Source organism: Cottoperca gobio, chromosome 10, assembly GCF_900634415.1.
Source record: "Cottoperca gobio chromosome 10, fCotGob3.1, whole genome shotgun sequence".
In the NCBI taxonomy this organism is placed as follows: Eukaryota; Metazoa; Chordata; class Actinopteri; order Perciformes; family Bovichtidae; genus Cottoperca; species Cottoperca gobio.
The window spans coordinates 12,811,519-12,834,677 of record NC_041364.1 but is presented as its reverse complement, the minus strand read 5'-3'; the positions used below and the strand labels follow the sequence as shown (position 1 = coordinate 12,834,677).

Here is a 23,159-nt window from a genome sequence, read left to right as displayed (position 1 = left end):
GTTTGCTCATTTCTCTGTCCTTGGTGCTGAACAGCTGATATCTTTTCAGAAGCTTTTTGTTTAGGTATCTTCACACTTTCATTAACTTCACATCGCTACTACTTGGGTTTCTCCCTGATATGTGATTTAATAGAAGTCCGAAGTGTATGTTAATGTTATGATAAAACCACATAGATACATTTTGTTTGATTTAAGCTGCAGGTAAAATATATAAACTTATAGATATATAAATTATTAACTCCGTAAAAGTTTAGTGCCTGAGTTACTCCATAACATAGCATTTCTTTTAGACAATCCAAACAACTACTTACATTGTGATTCCAACTACAGATGCAGGTGCTCTATATTCCAACGTTTACAACCCTGCAGATGTGCAAATCTAGATTTAACAAAAATCTAGTTTTCACACTTTTATAAGCAGAGTAAAAAATAATGTATCCAAATGTAGAGAATTATAACCAAGTCAACAGAAATATCTGGACACATTGTATTAATTTCTTTCAGGCAATATAAACAGGACAACAATAGAAGTAATATCCCAGACTTAAAAATCATCTAAACAATCTACCACTCTGGCCTTGGCATGCATTCAGCTAAGGCAACATTGTTTTATGCTCAGCCAGGGTGTGAAACACAAAAAGCAGGTTAGAATTACAACCTGAAGGAGGAATATATACACAGATAGACTGGATCCTCACAATAACAAAAAATACAATTTAAAAACAGTCATAACTTTATTTATTCAAAAGAGGACAATCACAGTGAATTCATACCTTAATATCAGTCTGCATTTTATGCAGTAACTAATACTAATACTGTAACACTTGCTTGTTATGTCTTCCCTGGTTGTTTCCTGGTTTGTACCTCATGGATAGCTGCAGTTGCAATAGTTCTTATAAAGCAAAATAGTGTTAGTGCCTGTTTCATAGACACATTTACGGAAATTATAGGTAGGAAACAGTCAATTTAAATAGTTCACTTTTCTTTTCTTTTTAATCAGTGTTGTTGTTGAACTTAACTCACGGTGGCGCTATACACCTGCTTTAGGATGTTTGCATTCCTCTATCCTTTGGCGTGGACGCTCATTCTTGTGCTCTTGCGTTTAGATAGAGACAATCACCCTGGACTCGCAGTTTGTATTCGTGTTTTGTGGTTGAGCTGTGTTGTTCGCTTTATTCTTCAACCTGTTCGGAATATCATCCATCGTCGATGATGGATTCAAAAATAATATTGTTTCAAACGTGCGGGTTTCATTTCCTCTTTCTTTTTTTGCATTCTGCATATGGAGACATGAGCTATTCTTTTCCGGAGGAGATGAAAAGAGGATCAGTTATTGGAAACTATGGCCAAGGACCTCGGGCTGGACAGGGGTGCGCTCTCTGACAGAAGAGCCCGCATTGACACCGATGGGACTGATACACGTTACTGTGACATAAACCTGAATAACGGAGAGTTGATTGTTGCCGACAGGATTGACCGAGAGGGGCTTTGTGGAGAAAAGGCTTCGTGCATCCTAAAACTACGAGCTGGTGCTGGAGAATCCTCTCGAGCTCCATCGGATTAGTCTTCACATTCAAGATATTAATGATAACTCGCCACAGTTTAAGGAAAACTTAATTAATATAGAAATTCAAGAGTCATGCAGTACAGGGGAGCTCGTTTTGTGATAGAGGAGGCGCACGATGCGGATGTAGGACAGAATTCAGTTCAGCAGTACAACCTTAAAAAGAATGATAATTTCATTTTGGCCGTTGATGAAAACACAATAGAGCTTGTTCTTGAAAAGGAGCTTGATCGTGAAAAACAACAAGAGATCAATTTGCTCCTCACAGCTTTAGATGGAGGCTCTCCTCAGAGATCAGGTACTGTAGTCATACACGTCACTGTGCTGGATGCTAATGATAACGCCCCAGTGTTTAGCCAGGCCGTTTATAAAGCCAGTCCTGCCTGAGAACTCTCCTGTAGACACTGTAGTGGTCACAGTGAGCGCGACTGATGCAGACGAGGGAGTCAATGGAGATGTGACGTATGAATTTGGGCATGTTACTGATGACGTGAAGAATATATTTAGTATTGACCGTAAAGAGGGTCAAATACAAATAATTGGCGATATTGATTATGAAACTACTACATCATTTGAAATACGTGTTAAAGCAAAAGATGGGTTGGGGCTTTCATCGTATGCTAAAGTCATAATTTCTATCACTGATGTTAATGACAACGCCCCTGTAGTTAACTTGAAATCACTGACTAACCCCATACCTGAGAACGTGTCACCTGGTACAGAGGTGGGCATCATTAACGTGCAGGATAGAGACTCTGAGAATAACAGACAGGTCCGCTGCTCCATTCAGCAAAACGTCCCTTTTAAGTTGGTGCCTTCTATTAAAAACTATTATTCTCTGGTGACCACAGGACAACTGGACCGTGAACTAGTGTCTGACTACAACATTACAATCAGTGCCACTGACGAGGGCTCTCCACCTCTGTCCTCCTCTAAAACTGTTCAGTTATCTGTAGCAGACATCAACGACAACCCACCTGTGTTTGAGGAACAGTCGTACAGCGCATATGTGAGTGAAAATAACATACCTGGCTCCACTTTATGTTCCGTTACTGCTCGAGACCTCGGACTGGAGACAAAACGGTACAGTGATTTATTCTCTGTTAGCCGGTGAGGTGAACGGTGCCCCGGTGTCCTCCTATCTCTCTGTTAACGGAGACACGGGGGTGATCCACGCTGTGAGGTCGTTTGATTATGAACAGTTCAGGAGTTTTAAAGTCCACGTGACGGCCAGAGACAACGGTTCTCCTCCTCTCAGCAGCAACGTGACAGTCAGTGTGTTCGTGTCGGATGTGAACGACAACTCTCCTCAGATACTGTACCCCGCCCCGGAGGGCAACTCCTTCATGACCGAGCTGGTCCCCAAAGCTGCACACTGGAGGCTCTCTGGTGTCCAAAGTGATAGCAGTGGACGCAGGACTCCGGACAGAACGCCTGGCTGTCCTATCATATAGTCAAATCCACTGATCCGGGTACTTTTCACTATTGGTCTCCACAGCGGAGAGATCAGGACACAGCGGGACATTTCTGAGTCTGACAGCATGAAACAGAACCTTATTGTGGCAGTGAAAGATAACGGACAGCCCTCTCTCTCTGCCACCTGCTCCATGTATTTACTTATCTCTGATAACTTGGCTGAGGTGCCAGAACTGAAGGATATTTCTTATGATGAGAAGAGCTCCAAACTGACCTCTTATCTGATCATCGCACTGGTGTCCGTGTCCACCTTTTTTCTGACCTTCATCATCATCATCCTGGGTGTGAGGTTTTGTCGCAGGAGAAAGCCCAGACTGTTGTTTGATGGAGCAGTTGCCATCCCCAGCGCTTATCTCCCTCCTACTTACGCAGATGTTGACGGCACAGGAACTTTACGCAGCGCTTACAATTATGACGCCTACCTGACAACAGGTTCTAGAACCAGTGACTTTAAGTTCGTGTCATCTTACAATGACAACACACTGCCTGCTGACCAGACTCTGAGGAAAAGTCCATCTGACTTTGCTGATGTATTTGGGGACTGTAATGGCTCTCCTGAGGTAGGGACATGCTTCATATCATCCGTCCCAAATATGTAACATTTTACACACACACACACACACACACACACACACACACACACACACACAGACACACACACACACACACACACACACACACACACACACACACACACACACACACACACACATACTCACATACACACACACACACACATACACACACACACATACATACACATACACACAGACACACAGACACAGACACACACACACATACACACAGACACACATACACACATACACACAGACACAGACACACACACAGACACACACACATACACATATACACACACACACACACACACACCCACACACACACACACACACACACACACACACACACACGTTATGTCCACTGTTTGTTTTCAACCAGTAGGACATATTTGACAGTCTTGTCTCGATTTTCTGTCCTTGGTGTTGAACGGCAATTTTCTGATGCATTCTTTTGTCCGTTGTCATGCTTTTGTATTGCTGGCTTTATGCTTTAGATTTGCTATGATACAAACTGTTTTAAAATAGTATGGTTTTCTTTGTTTTAATTTCTTCAATTAAATAAGTGTCTGCTTTAATCAGGTTTCAATATGTTTGTTTTTTTCGTCCCTTGAAATGAGACTTTTGGTGACCTTCCTGGAAGGGGATTTAAGATTTGTGTCACAGTTGCCTAAAAAAAGAAATTATATGTTGTTTATTTTGAGGTTTAGGTGATGATTGACACCGACTATATTTGAGGTTCTTTTTTCCTTTTTAATGCAATATTTTATATTGAAATTTTAATTTGATCAAAACCAGAGTTACCATTTTGGTAACTTTTTTTCATTAAAACATTTTATTTGACTGTTATAGCTATAGGGAGGCATACTTTCACTGCCTCCTAAAATGACGGATGGAGATTCAGAAAAACTATTGGCTTTGATACAGTGGAGTGCAGAGTTTCTGTCAGATACCCTCGCATCGACAGTCCTGTCTACACTGCCTTAGATTGGCACTGATCATTAACACTGAATACATATAGCTAATGGACATTCATATGCTTATCAACATAACTAAGTTTTTAACTGGCCTTTAATAAAAGCTATTTTCCTGAATATTCAGGTCACTGGCTTATGATTAACTATATATATATATATATATATATATATATATATATATATATATATGTGTATATATACTGTGTAGTATATATATATATATATATATATATATATATATATATATATATATATGTGTGTGTGTATTGTGTATATATATATATAACATACTTGTACATAAAACTTTAAATAATCATTGTAATTCTTATTAATGTTAAATTGAACTCGCTTAACAAATCTACTTGTTTTAAGTGGCGTAACACTTTATTTATTGAACTTTAACCTGACCTGTAATAAAGTGAAATAATACTCAATACTTTATCAGGCAACAACCCTGATAACCTTGTAATCATCTCAGTAATTTAAGTGTATCTCATACCAATTTTCAATTTCTATTGTCTGAGTAGCTGCATAAATATGTATGTTAAGTAGGATCAGTAGAACATGTTCAATTTAAAATCACATAAGGAATCTCTTATATATCATACTTGCACATTTGACACACACCAAAAACAAAACTCATACAGGCAGAGCAACACTCACTGCTTCATAATATTGTGTGAATAATAAGTCACTCTTCACTCAGTGTGTTTTATGTGTATATATTGATTGATTAATATATCTACAGTATACAGGCTAAAGTCTGTTAATGCACAATGTCTATGTAACAAACAGTACAGTAAGAGGATTTAGTTTTGCCGAGTTATTACACAGAAATAGTTTGTAGACCTCACATGGCTGATTTAACTGTAAGTGTGATGATGTGGGGAAAGAAACTGTTCTTGTGTTGGTTGGTGCAGAGTGCTCTTTAGCCCCTACCAGAAGGAAGAGGCTGAATCAAGTAATGCCCGGGATGTGAGGGGTGTGCAATGATTTTCCTGACTCGGGAGGTGTATAAGCTCTGGACGCTTGGCATTTGACAATTATGTTTTATGCCGGTTTAGCAGTCTGTTCACAGACCAGACTGTGATTAATGTGCAGGAAACAAACTCAAGTAATTGCATTTGAGTTGCATTGCATTGTATAACGGGAAATTAACTTCCTAATGGAACTTTTTATTTTGTAATGTAGTCCATGTAACAGGCCCAACTTAGCTCCTGGGAGAGTGTGTTGAGTGCAAGATAATGTTAAAAATATTAGCAATAATTAAACAATATCCTAAAAATAAGTGTAGCAAGTCACATGTAAAAAAAAAAACAATTGAGTGACATGGAGATTGAAGACTTGTATTTTTATTGTATTATTTTATTACAGAAGTGTAATGCATTCACTTGAGAAAAAAATGTAACTTGCTTTTTTTCACTCAAAATAAAATACACGCGACTCTTGTTACACTTCTGGCACTTCAGATCTGTGTTTTAGCGAGTTGTGGATATTTTAGGATATTGTTTAATTCTTGTATTTTATCGATAGTATGCAGTTGCAGATTACTCTACGCATTTACAAATCTGTTTATAGACCCACATTAAGATAGTTACACATCTCTACACACACATTTGCTACAATAATGGCCTCATTGTAATTGAGCATTGGAGAGGAAACATGTAAAAGGCAGTTATTTTAGAATCAGCTAAAACACCTGAGTTCTTGATAGAATCGGAGGGATGAAACACTGCCACACATGCAGAGCACACACACAGTGGGCAGCTAATGTACAGCGCCCGGGGAGCAATGGGCATGAGGGGGGAAGGGGGATGTCCGGTGCTTTGCTCAAGGGCACCACGGCAGGGCAGGAGGTGAACTGGGACCTCTCCAAGTAGCAGTCACACTCCATTTTTTTTAGGTCGGGTCGGTGACTTGAACCAGCAACCCTACGGCTCACAGTCCAAGCCCCTACTGACTGAGCAACTGCCAGACAGTGCTCTATTTGAGCACTTTAACCATTAACTCAACTTTAACTCTACAGAATGTGGCTTAACCCTCCTGTTAGTTAGGGTCGAATTGACCCGTTTTAAAATCTAGGAAAAATACTTTAAAGTATTTTTTTTTTTTTAATAAATGAAACTTCTGCTTACCTTAATTAGTGCAATAAAAATGTAACACACACAAACGTTTATATGGTCTACCCTTTCCTGAGGTACTAGATCTTTGGGTGTCAGATTAAAACACCTCAAAAAATCTGAAAGATTATGTCACTTCAGATGTCAAATACACCCCACCCTGACACTGTTGTGGTTTACAGACAGTTCTCTCTTTGACAAACATGTGACTTATAAGGTCACAACAAACACCTGTTTGGTCTTCAAAGGGACAATGATCATTAACAAATACACATAACCTGACTGGATAAGCATTAATGGAACAGTTATTTTATTATCAAAACAAAATAACTTGCAGTAGAATAACTTCACACACGCACATACTGTAATATAAAAAATATTAACAATATGTGAATAAACAAGTGTGTAAAAAAAAGTACATCCTCCTGACCATAAAGATAACAATATAAAAAATAAAAGAAGACTAATGTTTGCCTGTTGGTACACAACTCTTTTCAACCGACATTAGTTTTCTGCTATAACATATAAAGAACGTGTTGAAATGGATTGCTTCATAAAACACATGAAGTCATCGGTATAACCACCACACACACAGAAAAATAACTACAATAGTAGCCAGTGGGTTTACAGCTTTTGTTTCTGTGACTGCCTCTTTGCAGCTATTCCTCAGTTTCTCGCAAAGTCCCTTATATTCTGCACCATTCTTTGTGGTAACACAGGACCTTCCACCAGCGTAGCAGTGACTGCATTCAGTTTTGGTGGCCAGTTTTCCTTTACATATGTGATCTCTGAAATCAGCCTTAGACCACACTTTCTTTGGCCCTCTTCTGGACCCAGGTTCTTCACCAGCATCCTATCCTGTAATATATGCAAAGTAGAAAAAAATATTACACAAACAGAAAACTATGAAAAGTCTTGAAGAATCGCGATGAACACGGATGTCGTGACCCATAACCCACAACTTCTAACATCTTTGATGTTCATCAATTTAAGTGGCTGAACTGTTGGATGGAATTAAGTAGTTTACTGTGCATTAGTGACACATTTTCTGTTGTTTTGGCTCTGTACTTCAACAAATGGGATTTTTTAATGAAACAGACTATGGAGTTTAAAGGCTGATTCTCAGTTTAACTGCATTTACATCCACATTAGACAAACAGTGTAGGAAGTGGGCATGACCCAGTCTGTGTAATGTGTAATACACGCGTGCCCGTGCATTAATGTGTAATACACGCGTGCCCGTGCATTAATGTGTCATACACGCGTGCGCATGCATATATATATACGTGTCATACACGCGTGCGTATATACGTGTCATACACGCGTGCGCATGCGTATATACGTGTCATACACGCGTGCGCATGCGTATATACGTGTCATACACGCGTGCGTATATACGTGTCATACACGCACGCATGCATATATATACACACGCGCATGCATATATATACACGCGTGCGCATGCATATATATACACGCGTGCGCATGCATATATATACACGCGTGCGCATGCATATATATACACGCGTGCGCATGCATATATATACACGCGTGCGCATGCATATATATACACGCGTGCGCATGCATATATACACGCGTGCGCATGCATATATACGTGTCATACACGCGTGCGCATGCATAACTGTGTCATACACGCGTGCGCATGCATAACTATGTGTAATACACGCGTGTACATGCATAAATATGTGTAATACACGCGTGTACATGCATAGATATGTGTAATACACGCGTGTACATGCATAAATATGTGTAATACACGCGTGTACATGCATAAATAGGTGTAATACACGCGTGTACATGCATATATATGTGTAATACACGCATGTACATGCATACATGTGTAATACACGCGTGTACATGCATAAATATGTGTAATACACACGCGTACATGCATAAATATGTCTAATACACGCGTGTACATGCATAAATATGTCTAATACACGCGTGTACATGCATAAATATGTGTAATACACACGTGTACATGCATAAATATGTGTAATACACGCGTGTACATGCATATACATGTGTAATACATGCATGTACATGCATATATATGTGTAATACACGCGTGTACATGCATAAATATGTGTAATACACGCGTGTACATTCATAAATATGTGTAATACACGCGTGTACATGCATAAATATGTGTAATACATGCGTGTACATTCATAAATATGTGTAATACACACGTGTACATGCATAAATATGTGTAATACACACGTGTACATGCATAGATATGTGTAATACACCCGTGTACATGCATATATGTGTAATACACGCATATGTATGTGTGTAATACACGCATATGTATGTGTGTAATATAAGTGTGGTTGCGCATACCAGCTGATGTTTTTCACACTGTTGGCAAAACCTTTACTGTAAGATTTATTTGTGTCAGACAGTTGGAGCAGCATATTTCATATTTACATGTTGATATCTATGGAGTCCTAAGAGCAAATCCATTTAAATCCAATATCAATGTGACATTCAATTTACCTTTTCACTGTGGACAACTGGATCCATCGGACTTGGACTGGTGAGCTGATTTTAGTTATTCTCAGTGCTCATCTACAAAAAAAAAAGCAAGCAAAGAGATTAAAAATGAGGAGAGTTCTGTCTTCCAGGGTTCTGCAGATTTGGATTTGAAAATGATAATCATGCTCATTGGACCAATAAGAAAAAGTCGGAAAAACAATCTGCTGCAATCATGAATGGTATACCAATTTTAACATAGACAATGCCTACCTGCAGGAGGTCATTTATTTTTTCATGGTTTTAATTGATTATTTATTCCTATATATTTTGAGTCCACACTTGTGGTAGATGTGACCACTTTGTTTCCTACCAGATAGCCAGAGCCAAATAGCAATAAAAGACACAACAAGATAAAACCTCAAAAAAGGGAACCGTAAATTCTGATGTTGACCTGTAACGTGTCAAACTGTACGGTCCTCACAAATGATATTTACGCAACCCACACACAAAGATTATACTGATTTACACTTTGAAAGGCATTTCATGAGAATGTCCATACAAACCATGTCACATTCAGGCGACCACACACACACTTCCAGTAGACCAAGTACCGGACTAGTTTGATTCAGGTCGCTCGCAGCTGTCTGGATCCGGCTGCTCTCAGTCTTCATCTGTAGCAGATAAAGCACGAAAAAAAAGGGACAATAAATAGACCGGTATATATTTGGGGCTCGAATTAAAGGAGACATCCTACTGTTGACAAAAAGACAGAGGAAACCTTTGCTTTGAACCTCACTGGATAGTTTTGTTAGACATACATCTTCAATTGTAGAAGGGGAATTTGTGGCTAGCCAGAATACCAAGAGTTGGCTTGTAGTAACACAGTATAATTAACAGGGTAACAGGGTACCCATCCATCAGATGTAAATATACAATCCACCATTTACACTGTATGCCTGCTAAGTGGATGTGGCTAGTGTAGTTGTGTTCATCTTTATTTCACCTTAAATGATCATATCCTTCAATGGTAATCATAACAGAAATAATACCCGTGGAAAACTAGTAAATGAGAGAAAGTGATTACATGTGAACATAGTTTACCTCAAATTAAATTAATTCTTGGCTCTCATGCAAGTCTACTGAAAGGACAACTGAAACTATGGACCACACTGAACAGGTTGAGTTTTACTGGGAACAAATAAGCCAATTGTCAATCTCAGCGTTTTGTAACTGGACAACATCAGCAACATTAAAATTAAATATGCAATATTACATTATAATATTAAGTCTTTCCAACTCTCCATTAATGGACTTGAACTTACTCACCCATGTCTTATGTCTGACGCCTTCAGGTCAGCAACTTCCAGCACAAAGTCTATGATTGAGGCCCCAGGGATGCATCTCAGGTCGACTTTGTCCACTGCACACTCGTGTGGATGAGTGATGAATTTAAAAAGATCAATGCACTCACAAAATTCTCTAAAACGCGTTTTGAATGATTGCAGGAGATTGGACGTAAAGCCAGTTATCTGCTGAAGATCAACATGTTGAGTGGGCTCACTTGATAAGCACGCATCTCTAAATTGTTGCAGTGTTTCAAAGTGCAGAAGACGACCTGTTTCAATGTCCCTTATGAAGAGTTCCAGTTTGCTTTCAAATGCAAACACTGCTTGTTGAAGGGATAAGATTATATTTCCAACACCTTGCATTTTCACATTGAGCTGGTTCAGATGGCCAGTTATGTCCACGAGATAGTGAAACTGCAGGAGCCACTCAGTGTTAGCTAGCTCCGGATGCTCGACGCCTTTCAATTCAAGAAAAGTCCGGATTTCACTCAGGCAAGCTGCAAAACGGCTGACCACTTTCCCCTCTTGACAACCAACGCACGTTGTTGTGTAAAATCAAGCCGGGATATGTATTCCCAACTTCGTTTGACAGTGCTTTAAACTGGCGATGATTTAAAGCTCGGGCAACAATAAAGTTGACCACTCGAATGACCAGCGACATCACCTCACCAAGCTGCTCGCCGCACGTTTGAGCACAAAGCGCCTCCTGGTGCAGTATACAATGAAAACTTAGGATGGGTCTTTTTTCATGTTCACAGAGAAGCGCGACAAATCCTTTGTTTTCCCACAACATACAGGGTGCACCATCAGTACACACAGAAATCAGTTTATCTATCGCTAGATTTCTTTCTTTGGTGAACTCCATGAAAGACTTAAATAAATCCTCTCCTCTTGTTGAGCCTTAGATTGGCAAAACAGTAACACTTTCCTCACGCATTGTGTCACCTGCAGCATACCTTGCAATGATGCTAAACTGAGATAAATGGCTAACGTCTGTCGGCTCATCTAACGCGAGAGAAAAGTATGTCCCTGCGTTTATGTCCTTAATTTGCCAGCATGATGGTACGGTCGTGAACAGTCCTTGCTGACAGAGGCATGCATTTTATTTGTTTGATTATCCTGTCTATATGTGGGAAGTCATCAAACAGTTAATTGGCCACATCAAGCATGAAACTTTTGGCATACTCGCCATCTGTGAATGGCTTTCCATTCCTTACTATTGCCAAAGCACCAGCAAAGCTGAATTGCCATCACCTTGCTTGGTCCATCCGAGGAGTTGCTGCTGACTGGTTAGCACTCTCCGCTGTAGCTCTTTGCAGGCCTTTTTCCTGCTGTCCCCAGCTGGATATTTCAACGCAAATGAAGCATGGTGTGTATCAAAGTGCCACTTTACATTTGTCCGTTTCATGGATGCAATTTTATCGTTGCATATCAAACATACTACTGATCCTGCTCTCTCCACAAATGCAAATTCCTCTGTCCACATGGCCTGGAACAGACAATAATCCTTATCTTTTTTTCTTTTCTGTTTTAAGGGTTGGAGGAGTTTATTTCTCGACCTCTCAACGACCCGTTCAATGAATCGCTCCGCATTATCCAATTAAAATGTTTGGTGTCGACTATTTTATATTTGGAATTTTATTTTCAAAAACTAATTTGTGCTAAACGTTTTACTTTAAAATAAAATGATTTATTAATTGTTAATCATGTTAAAAAATGTCAGCTCAAAATTGTCGGCGAGCCATATATGGCGTCATCAAAAGAGCCATAGGTTCCACGCCCCTGGTGTAGGCCATCTGTCCTTGAAGTCCATAATGCTGGGTTCTTGGTTTACTACCTCCTGTTGTCTGTAGGCAAACATGCAAAGCATTTTGTCTGCAATGACCCTTTCATTGTTTCTTATGCTGATCTGTCAGAAGTTCATGGCTTTCTTTTTCAAGGCTTTGTGGTGTCTCACCAGTAGGGAAGGATGGATAAAAGTTTGCTTCAGCTCTTTTTGACTTCTTCACTTTTTTTTAGCAGGGAAACAATCTGAAGAAGCTTGGGATTTTAGGGAGTCAACTGACAGCTCTGGACACCCCTGCACTTTGAGCTGAGTCCTGTAGTTTCCCCATCTTATATTTCAGTCGTTGTTTCCATTGTATGAGCCTGGTTCTTTCAAGCAAGGGTGCTTTTTGATCAAGGCTCCACAGTCGTTGCATTTCCGCATGAAGGGCCCACATGAAGTGTCCTTACATCTCAACATGATGCACAACACTGAAAAAACAAAGATGGACTTTACCTGACATATCCAAATAATTTGGGAAAAACAGAACCAGTTGTTTAAATGAAATTCCATCTCATTAAATTTGATTTATTTAGGATCCCATTAGCAATGAGGGCTCATCTTCCTGGGGTCCAAACATAAAATACATACAACAGACAATCAAGCCTTTGACATAATAATAATAATAATAATAATAATAATAATAATAATAATACAAAAATAAATAAGAAAATCTAAATGGATTACAATGAAAATTACAGATAAATTAATGTTTTTGTTTACACTATCACAGGTTTGAAGTACAGACCAGTCATTCAGCTGTTAAACGAAAATGAAATGAAAGATCTGAAGTGACAGTGAAGGTGCATCGTTCTGATGCAGGTGATTCAGCAGCTACAAGTGGTTCAGCGCAGCGACAAGTGATTTGCATTTTATATTTTAAATTCGAGAAAAGAAAAAAAAGCACCTTGAATTTCCGGCAGGGTGCTGCAATGGTAGGGGAAACACAGCATTATAAGCTTTAATTGTGTATGGTTAAACAGTATTACACGTGGTTGTCACAGGCCTGGTAACAGGTTTAGGACCGGGAAGACAGAAGAGTCTGCAGCACGTGTTAGCATGTGCTAATTAGCACGTGGGAGTTCAGTACACACCAGCCCGCTAGCATGATGCTAACTGGCACCATAGCGACTTTAATTAGCTACTGACCAGCGTAAGTATCTAGTTTTACTGTAAGTGATACACACAGTGGATTTAACATAAAGTTGTACCAAATTTGTTAAACTTACCTTATTTTCAAATCCAAATGTAACTGGCCCGGAGAAAAGTCCAACCACTTGCAGTCGCGAGGGAAATCAAGATCTGAAAACGAACCTGACGTGATGACGTCACCACGTCAGGTTCCCAATAAACCTAACGGATACGAGTTCACTGATAAAAGAATATCAGGTTAAGGGAACAAAGTATAATTTCAAATTGATATAATCCACGAAAGTAGATTGCCATCACTAAAGCAGATATATTAAATTAAATGAATACAAAACATTACTGTACTTCAACTACTACTGATATACACTTTTTAGAGTGTACTTTCCACTGTTGTAATAATCATCTCAGTCTCTTGGTGACGCTCTTCTATAATGTCTGACTCATGGATGCTATGGCGTGTCTCACTTTATCTGTGTCAGTGGAAGTGGAGTATTGGGTTAGAGCCGAGGGCTGTGCATGCATGCTGTTTGTGGATGTGTGGGTGTATGATGGAGAGAAGCAGAGAGGGACTGTGTATGTGTGAGTGTGTGTTTGTGTGAAGGAGAAAGAGAGAGGCAGAGAGAGGCAGAGAGAGGCAGAGAGAGGGAGAGAAAGGCAGAGAGAGAGGGAGAGAGAGAGCGAGAGAGAGAGAGAGAGAGCGAGAGAGAGAGACAGAGAGAGAGAGAGAGAGAGAGAGAGAGAGAGAGAGCGAGAGAGAGCAGTGGTGGAATGGGGACAGAGAGAGAGGAATCTAAGCAGACAGTTTTCCTAATAGAGCATGATTAACACAACTAGAGAAGCAAGGAGCCGTTGGATTACAGCAGCATTTTCAGTTCGTTATTTGGATGTATATGTTTAGGATTTAGTTATAATGGCGACAGTTCCCCTTTTTCTGAAATCATGTTTAATAATGGACCAGCGAATACACTTAAAATGGTGGCTGAATTTTTTATTGCTTTGCCTCCTTTTTGGTGTTTCGTTTGGAGAAGTCCGTTACATCCTTCCAGAGGAGATGCAGCGGGGGTCGGTAATCGGGAATGTTGCGCGGGATTTGGGGATGCAAGTGACGGAGTTTGATGCTCGTCGAGCCCGTGTTGTTGCAGAAGGAACTAGCCAGCTGTGTGAACTGGACACTGCGTCAGGCAATCTTTTGATCACCCAACGGATAGACCGAGAGGAGCTCTGCGCGCAAGCCAGTGTTTGCATCCTACAGTACCAGCTCTTACTTGAAAATCCCCTTAAAGCATACAGCTTAGTTTTGGATATTGCAGATATAAATGACAACAGCCCAGTGTTCGCTGCAGGAGAGATACAACTAGATTTAGTCGAATCCACAGTTCTGGGGAGGCGCTTCCCGCTGGAGAGCGCACACGACCCCTGATCTAGGAACCAACTCAGTCCGTGAATATAAACTGAGCCCGAATGATCATTTTGCACTGGAGATGAGTACCCAAATAAACGGCAATGCTTATCCGGAACTAGTTCTAAAAAAGGCCTTGGACCGGGAGGCACAGGCTGAACATGTACTGAAAATCAATGGAATTGACGGGGGAAATCCAGTCAGATCAGGAACTGCATCTATCCATATCCGTGTTTTGGACGCCAATGACAATGTCCCAGTTTTTAGCCAACGAGTTTACAAAGCCTCTGTGCCAGAGAACTCTGCCATAGGGACCGTCATAGCGAAGCTGAATGCCACGGACTCAGATGAAGGCGTTTACGGAGAAATAACATACTCTTTCAGCCACCTGTCAGACAAGATGGGAGGGGTTATTGAAATCAATTCTCTGAGTGGAGAAGTTCGGCTGGCTGGTGTCATTGACTATGAAGAGGCTAGTACGCACGAGCTGGATGTCCAGGCTAAAGATGGGGGTGGCCAGGCGTCTCACTGTAAGCTTGTAATTGACGTCATTGACGTAAATGACAATAAACCCATGATAGAAATAAAGTCAGCCTCTGCTAACGTGGTGGAAAACTCTAAACCAGGAACTATGATTGCTCTGATTAATATTTATGACCTGGACACTGGCAGCAGTGGGCGCGTCACGTGCACAATCCCAGACGATGTCCCATTTAAGTTTGTATCAGAGGTAAAGAACTATTACATGTTAGTGACTGACGGGATACTAGACAGAGAACTTCAACCCGAGTATAACATCACAGTCACTGCCACTGATGCAGGCTCCCCCTCACTATCCAGTGTAAAAGTTTTAACCATCGTGGTCACTGATATTAACGATAACCTCCCGACTTTTACGCAGAGCGAGTACAATGCCAACATCTTGGAAAACCAACCCGTTGGCACGTTTGTGATGAAAGTGAAAGCTGAGGATATTGATGACGGATCGAATGCTAAAGTACTGTACCAATTATCAAAGGACACAAAGTCAGAAGTGTCCTCCTTCATCACCATTAACTCTGACACAGGGAGAACTCTTCACATCACGCCTCTTTGATTACGAACAGTCAGTTCACTTTCAAATTAAGGTGACAGCTCGAGATGGAGGCGACCCTCCACTCTCCTCCACCTGCACTGTTAACGCTTTTATTAAGGACCAAAATGACAATGCACCTGCTGTTCTATATCCTGTCCAAACCTCCGGGTTCATTGCTGAGGACATGGTGCCAGTTGAAGCGCCTAAGGGTTACCTGGTTACTAAGGTGGTAGCTGTGGACGCTGACTCTGGCCATAATGCCTGGCTCTCCTACAGAATAATCAAAGCAACACGGCCTAACCTGTTTACGGTCGGTCTACATACAGGAGAGATCAGAACTGTGCGAACCTTCATGGAAGACGATGAACCAAAACAAACTGTTGTCGTTTCAGTAACGGACAACGGGCCTGACTCTCTCTCCGCCACCGCTACAGTCAGCATAGTGATTGGTGACGGGCTGCCTGTTTTAAATGAACTCTTTGAGTTTGCAGATGTGTCACAGGACCGCCATAACTTAACGCTCTATTTGATCATTGCTCTGACATCCGTTTCCGCTCTTTTCATGCTTTTGATCAGTGGGGTGTTTTATTTTAAGCTCTGCAGGCGTAGTTATGTTTACCGTTCAACCACCACTAGTCTCCCCGTTTTTCCCCACGACCTACTGCCCCCCTAGTTTTAAAGAGTTAAGCCATTGTGGGACCCTGGTGAAAGATGAGCGGTATGATTCCTTCTTGACCACAGGGTCTTGGAGAGGCGATTTTCGTTTCGCCTCAAGCACAGACACTGACACTCTGAAGCAAAGAAGTGCAGCCTATCAAAAAAACACGCTAAGGCGCGCGAGTACTGACAGGGCTACTCTGAAGGTGAGGGCAGGGCCACCGCATCCTTGTTACGTTTTTACATGAGAGTCGGCCATAACATATTGTAAATATGTTGTAAAAATAATCCCTGTGCGGTGAATTACATGTTGACCCTTCGACTGCCACATGTGTTAGAATTGTATTTATGTTGTCAATGCAATAATATGTTTTGTAATGTTCTTGGAATTTTGCTAATAACCTCAACCTCATCTCCCCACGACTTGACCTGGAATGCTGACGACAATCTTAACCTAGTTGTAGAAAGTGTGTCTTCAGGAATATTTTCAAAAATAGTATCATAGTAGTTACATATGGTAATTATTATATCTACATCTGTTTTGTTTGTGATTGTTTTTTTTAATCAAAGATTGAACACATGTGCAGCAGATAGTTTGTTTCAGAGGTGTTTGTTGTGCTTGTCTCTTTTGATTATTCTACTCTGTCACTACTTAGTAGTCTCTCTCCCTCTCTCTCTCCCTCTCTCTCTCTCCCTCTCTCTCTCTCTCTCTCTCTCTCTCTCTCTCTCTCTCTCTCTCTCTCTTTGTCTTTCTCTTTTTTTAAATGCATGGTCGACATTTCTGACTACTCTATTTATTACTGTATCTTATGAGAACAATATATTTTAGGTAGTTCTAGCTGTTAATATTTGACTTTGTCCGTGGTATATTTTTCTCTGACTCTCTTAATATTTTGGTGTAAAACAGCCTTCACACCTTTATTTAAAGTCCCCTTTTTGACTTGGAATACACTACAGCCAGGTTTTTGATAATGCAATGTTATGTTTTTACAAAATAACAAAATAACTGCTTTGTTTTCTGACAGAGACATAATAAAAGCTTTGCACTACATGCTATGAATTAAAAATATGTAAACAGACTATACGTGTATACAGATGAAAAATAAACTTGAAGAGAAGATTGTGTTTTAGTTCTTCATTGGCCTTATGACCTTTTGCACATCACGTGTAAAGGACAGGAATGAAGGAAATGAATAACAGATAACAAAACTGATGGTCATCAGCAAAAATAAAAGGAAAACTTACACCCTGACAGACTTGCATAAGTATAATATAAGGACAATATGATGATAATATGAGAATAAGGGGGGATTAAACTGATACAGCAGTTAAAGAGTCAAAGGGAAAAAAATATATTGAGTGATAATTAAAAATGAAACAGGATAAAAAAAATACAAATAAAATGACCTAATCGCTATATACATATATACACCTTTCACTTCTTGAATGTCATGTGTGTCTTTGTAATACAACATGCCTCCCCTCAGGTTGGAGCAACAAGAATTTGCAACATACTCTTAAAAAACCCTCAAATGAACCTCCTATAGATCCTCTAACTTCTCTGCTTTGCCATCAAACATGGACAGTGAATATTTTATTATGCTAATAATAATAATAATAATAATAATAATAATAATAATAATAATAGCATACAAAAGTAATGCAAAACAATACATGTAGATAATTGCAGATTGTTGTAGTGTTTCTTTTACCATAACTTTCCTGCTAACTTGAAGAATGTTCAGTATATATTTTATTGTACGATGTTAAAGTGCTTGCATTTGAATCTGTAGACAACAATAAGTAAGTATTGTAATGCTTCAATACCAACACTACCAAAACAGTGCTTAATATTATTTCCCTGGCGATATGAGGATGGTTCGGTAACACTTTCGATGAAGACCACATATTTAGTGCATTATGAGGGCATTGATAATGAGTTATAATGCATTATTAATCCTTCATGGCTACACTCATAAACACACAATATCAACAGTGATAAAACACATTTACTAAATGCCCTTATAATGCACTTTAGCTGGTGTCTTCATAGAAAGTGTTACAGATGATTCTTTTTGAAAAGGTTAACTATTGCATAAAATATCAACCTGAGCTCTTAGATAAAATCAGATTAGAACTTAATTAATTCAACACCAGAGAAATTCAATTGTTACAGCAGCTCAAGAGTCAAAGAAGCAAAGGAAAGAAAGTGATTTATATAGACCTTTAACTTATTGCACTGGATAATTGCACATATTGTGTGTAGAATTGTGCTAGTAAAGCATATACTACAAAAATCAGTGGCTAGAGTCTTATACAACAGATACATGGTGTGTGTGTGTGTGTGTGTGTGTGTGTGTGTGTGTGTGTGTGTGTGTGTGTGTGTGTGTGTGTGCGTGTGCGTGTGTGTGCGTGTGTGTGTGTGTGTGTGTGTGTGTGTGTGTGTGTGTGTGTGTGTTCCTGCCTGCAACTGACTGTGTCATGGTTGTGGAATCAGAGAGGTTTTGTCATCAAAATAATTCTCATGTGAATTCATGTGTGTTCCTGTTCGTGTTATAGCTGCAGGCTCCTTTGTGCCCCTAATTTCAGATATAGAAGTAGAGTGAAAGAACACACAGCACTTCAGTTTTGTTTATTATTATCTAGGTCACAAGAATCTTGTTTTATTAAGCAGTGTGGTTTGCAAGCACGGCTGATTTTAATTAACACAAGCATCAGTTTTTAGTGTCTTTTTTAATACTGACGATAAGTTAGTTTTGTTTCATATAAACATCAAGCACAGAGTAAGGGAATAAATGTTGGAAAACCACTGACACATTTTGTATAGAATTCTAGGAGTGGGTACTTTCTAACAAAACCTTTCAGCTGCACTTCTTTATTTGTATTTCTTAATAACACAGATACAATATCTTTCGAGGTAATTATCTTCTTGTCACTTAATTTGAATATATGTTGTCACCCAAGAAGGTGAATCTTGCATTCTACTTTGGTTGTAATAAGATAAACTGTCATTGAATTAAATAACAATAATTTCACTTGAGTTGATAATATATTCATGACGTTGTTCTAAATAATAAAATCACAAGATGAGGGCAGGTAAGTGAGGCTGGTTAAACAATAAAGTAAGCATAGTGTAATGTAAGTTAAATGCTACAAAAAAGAGTAACTTTAACCCTGAAAGTTTTTTAAAAAACGTAATCAACCGTAGGTTAAATTACAGGCGAGAGCTGTCCTTCCTTGGCAGCATTTCAACACATGTAAGGAACTTGCTGCCAATTGACAGTGAAAGTCACCTTCTGAAGACTCAATTTAAAAAGGAGAGCACGGCTCTATTTTTAGTTTGCTAATAATAATCTGGAGTGTGCAGAACAGAGCTGAGCAGAATGAAGTTTTAGCTTTGATGATATTTATTTTTGGTAGCACTTTCTATAACAACATTATAGGGGAATTTGTAATGAAGTAAAATGCATTCATGATGCTTTTTTAACTACCCTCATAAACACATCTCTGATGCACAATATAATATAACAGTCATAAAACATTATAGATGTGACTTATAATGAATTATAAGTGTCTTATGGATGCTCTTGACTACTAAACTAGAGGTTTACTGATTTATAAAACATTACGATTCCTATACTTGCCTCAACAATCAACTGTAGTAAGGACTCACGGTCTGCTTTAATAAATCATGCAGTATCATTAGTTATCTTTGTGTGTGTTAAGTAAAAGGAAGCACATGTTGAAACTTCTATAATAATGCTTGTCATAAAATTTCAATGATGGTGGTTAGTAAAATATCATCAAAGCGTCTGATTTGTCAAAAGATCAGACCATTATATTATTCCTTACTTCACTATGGATATGTACATACTCCATATGAATGTAAAAGACTGTGACGAGTTCTCATTCATTTCTATTTTTCAGGATTCATACTAACTGTGTTTTTTTCTCCTTTCTTTTCTCGGTGCACTCCTTAAATACAACGACATTTCGATCCAGCAGGTAAGATGATTTCCATTTCCTTTCTCTTTAAAATCTCACACAGATCTCACACAGATGTTAGTATTACAGGCTCGTCAACAACATACACAAACTCACACTATTGATATGAAACACCATTGACCCAGAATGAATTCCCATCCATTTTCCATGTCTTTTCTTTACTCTCTCTTTTTCCTCTGTATCTCTTTTTCACCACACACAAACTGCATTGAGACCAACTTGCAAACCTAATATGAGGCATGTTTGTTCGACACATATCTTCCCAAATACTGCTTTGGAAATCATATTCATACAAGACTGAAATTTTAGGCAGAAGTCTTGTTACAGAGGCAGCTGCATTGCTCTTATTTTTGTGTGCTGTGATTCCACCTGAGGTTTTAAACTACATAAATATTAATCATCCTGCTGTGCAGTCATAGCCTGAATAATGCACAATCATGAAGTGCAGAATGTTATGCTCTGCGGCAGTATATGTAAAAATTGTGCGTGAACAGGGGGGGATGCAAGGCACTATCGTGACCTATTAAAAAATATGCATGTGCAAACATCATGTTGTAGCTACATAGAAAAGAAATGTACTGCTGTGAAATGTGTCAGTATCCGTTCATGCTCATGGATGAGTGTTGCAGTGGTTTCACACTAGATGGGAAATCCACTGCTCAAATGTAGGTCACTGGACTTGTCAGTCAGTTTGGATCAAGAGAGAAAAGGTTATCTACTGTATCTATCTATAGACTACTCTGCGCTGTTTTACTTTGTGTGTGTGTGTGTGTGTGTGTGTGTGTGTGTGTGTGTGTGTGTGTGTGTGTGTGTGTGTGTGTGTGTGTGTGTGTGTGTCCACAATTTGTTCTTGGCACTTAAAGTTAAATTTGAAAAGGACCTGCAGGAAGTTGTATGATTACAGGGACTCTCTTCCCAATACAATACAAAGCATTCCAGGCTTACCAAATTCATATTAATTCATATCTTAACATTACAATGGCCAATTATCTGTATAAAAAGATACTGAGAAAACATAAAAAGGTAGCGTTGTTTTATTCTAAACTCTTTTATTTTTCACTTAATTTTGATGTTGTACATTTGCAACATTAAATGTTAGGCAGTAAGGGCTCGTTTGGATTCACTAGACTAGATTATACGGAGCATACAGTTCAAGCATTGCTGCACACATACCGATGATGGTGTTATTTTTCATAGTCACCGTTGGTGGTGCTGTTGCCTAAGTAGACTTTGTCTAACATTGTCTGCATTGTTGCTGCGGATGACTGACTCCAGAAAGAGTGACATCAAATATGTGCAACCACTGAGTCAAAGTTTGGTTAGTGTGGATGACGCTGGAACTGAAACTCTACAGAATGGAGAGCGGTCATCAGCTGTATCTCACATGTCTACTCTGGTAAGTTGTTCTGTTAGACTTTATGCAAATGCTGATGGAAGGTTCACTTTCATATGTTTGTACTGATACAACTGATTGTAGCTGGAGTAGTAGACATTTACAAAACGTGTTACAGGATGGTTTTTATGGTCTGTTTTCTGCAACTCCTTCGCTGTCCATGGTGCTGAAAATCTGCTTTGCACTGAGTTACTGCTTGAGGAGGTTGTGCTGGCAGTCTGAAGAGACCTTGGTTGAATCTATTGCTTTATAACTCAGTAATGTTTTAAATAATAATAATAATACAGCAATTAAAGTTATATTTTTTTGGCTTTTCATGCCTTTATGATAGTGGGAAGTGTAGATTGTGAAAGGGGGAGAGAGAGTGAAGGGGAATGACGTACAGGTCAGACTCGAACCAGTAGCAAGGACTCAGCCTTTATATATGGGTCGCCTGTGCTACCGGGTGAGCTACCGGGACGCCCCATAATACAGCATGGCCTGTGGCACACAAGCCATTCCTTGGACCTAAGCCTGTTACTTGTGTTGTTGTTGTATTTGTTGTTTTTATTCGTATTAGTAGTATAATAAAGCTAGTAGTAGTATTAAGCGACAAAACATTTCACAACATTTTAGAGATTGGTAAACTATATTTTTACATATTCAGTCAGTGCACATTTCATAGGGTATGACTGTCTTTATTTCTTTGTGCACACCCTAGGCTCTGGTTTAGTTGATATTTTATGGAGACAGCAGTAGGGTTAAGTTCTTGCACATTTATAATTGTGCCCAAAGAAAAACATTAGAATGTTAAATATTAGGTAAAGGTTTCCTGGCAATGCAAGAGAGCATTTTCCTTTTTCCTCATTTCATGAAGAAATTGACTTGCCTGGCATTAGATTGAGCACTCGTTAACGTGTTTTTATTACCAAATATGCCACTACCATAGAGTATATAATCTGAAACACCAAACTTGTGAAATTGGATGTCTTAGTTTTAAGTTTTATATTTTAGCCTCTAAGTGACGCTGTTGCCTGGTAAATCATTTCTAGCGTGCAGGGTGATGCAGTGCTGTCCCTCCCCTGTTACTGCGTTATGCAAGAGGAGATGATCTGTGTTT

General features: G+C 39.3%; 1 protein-coding gene across 1 annotated transcript; it reads left to right on the top strand.

Moving 5' to 3' along the window:
• Positions 1-14,827: 14,827 nt before the first annotated feature.
• LOC115014783 (protocadherin gamma-A4-like) lies at positions 14,828-16,167 on the top strand. Its single transcript, XM_029441840.1, has one exon. It carries the CDS (start codon positions 15,013-15,015, stop codon positions 16,024-16,026), a length of 1,014 nt encoding a protein of 337 aa, XP_029297700.1. The 5' UTR covers positions 14,828-15,012; the 3' UTR covers positions 16,027-16,167.
• Positions 16,168-23,159: the final 6,992 nt, after the last annotated feature.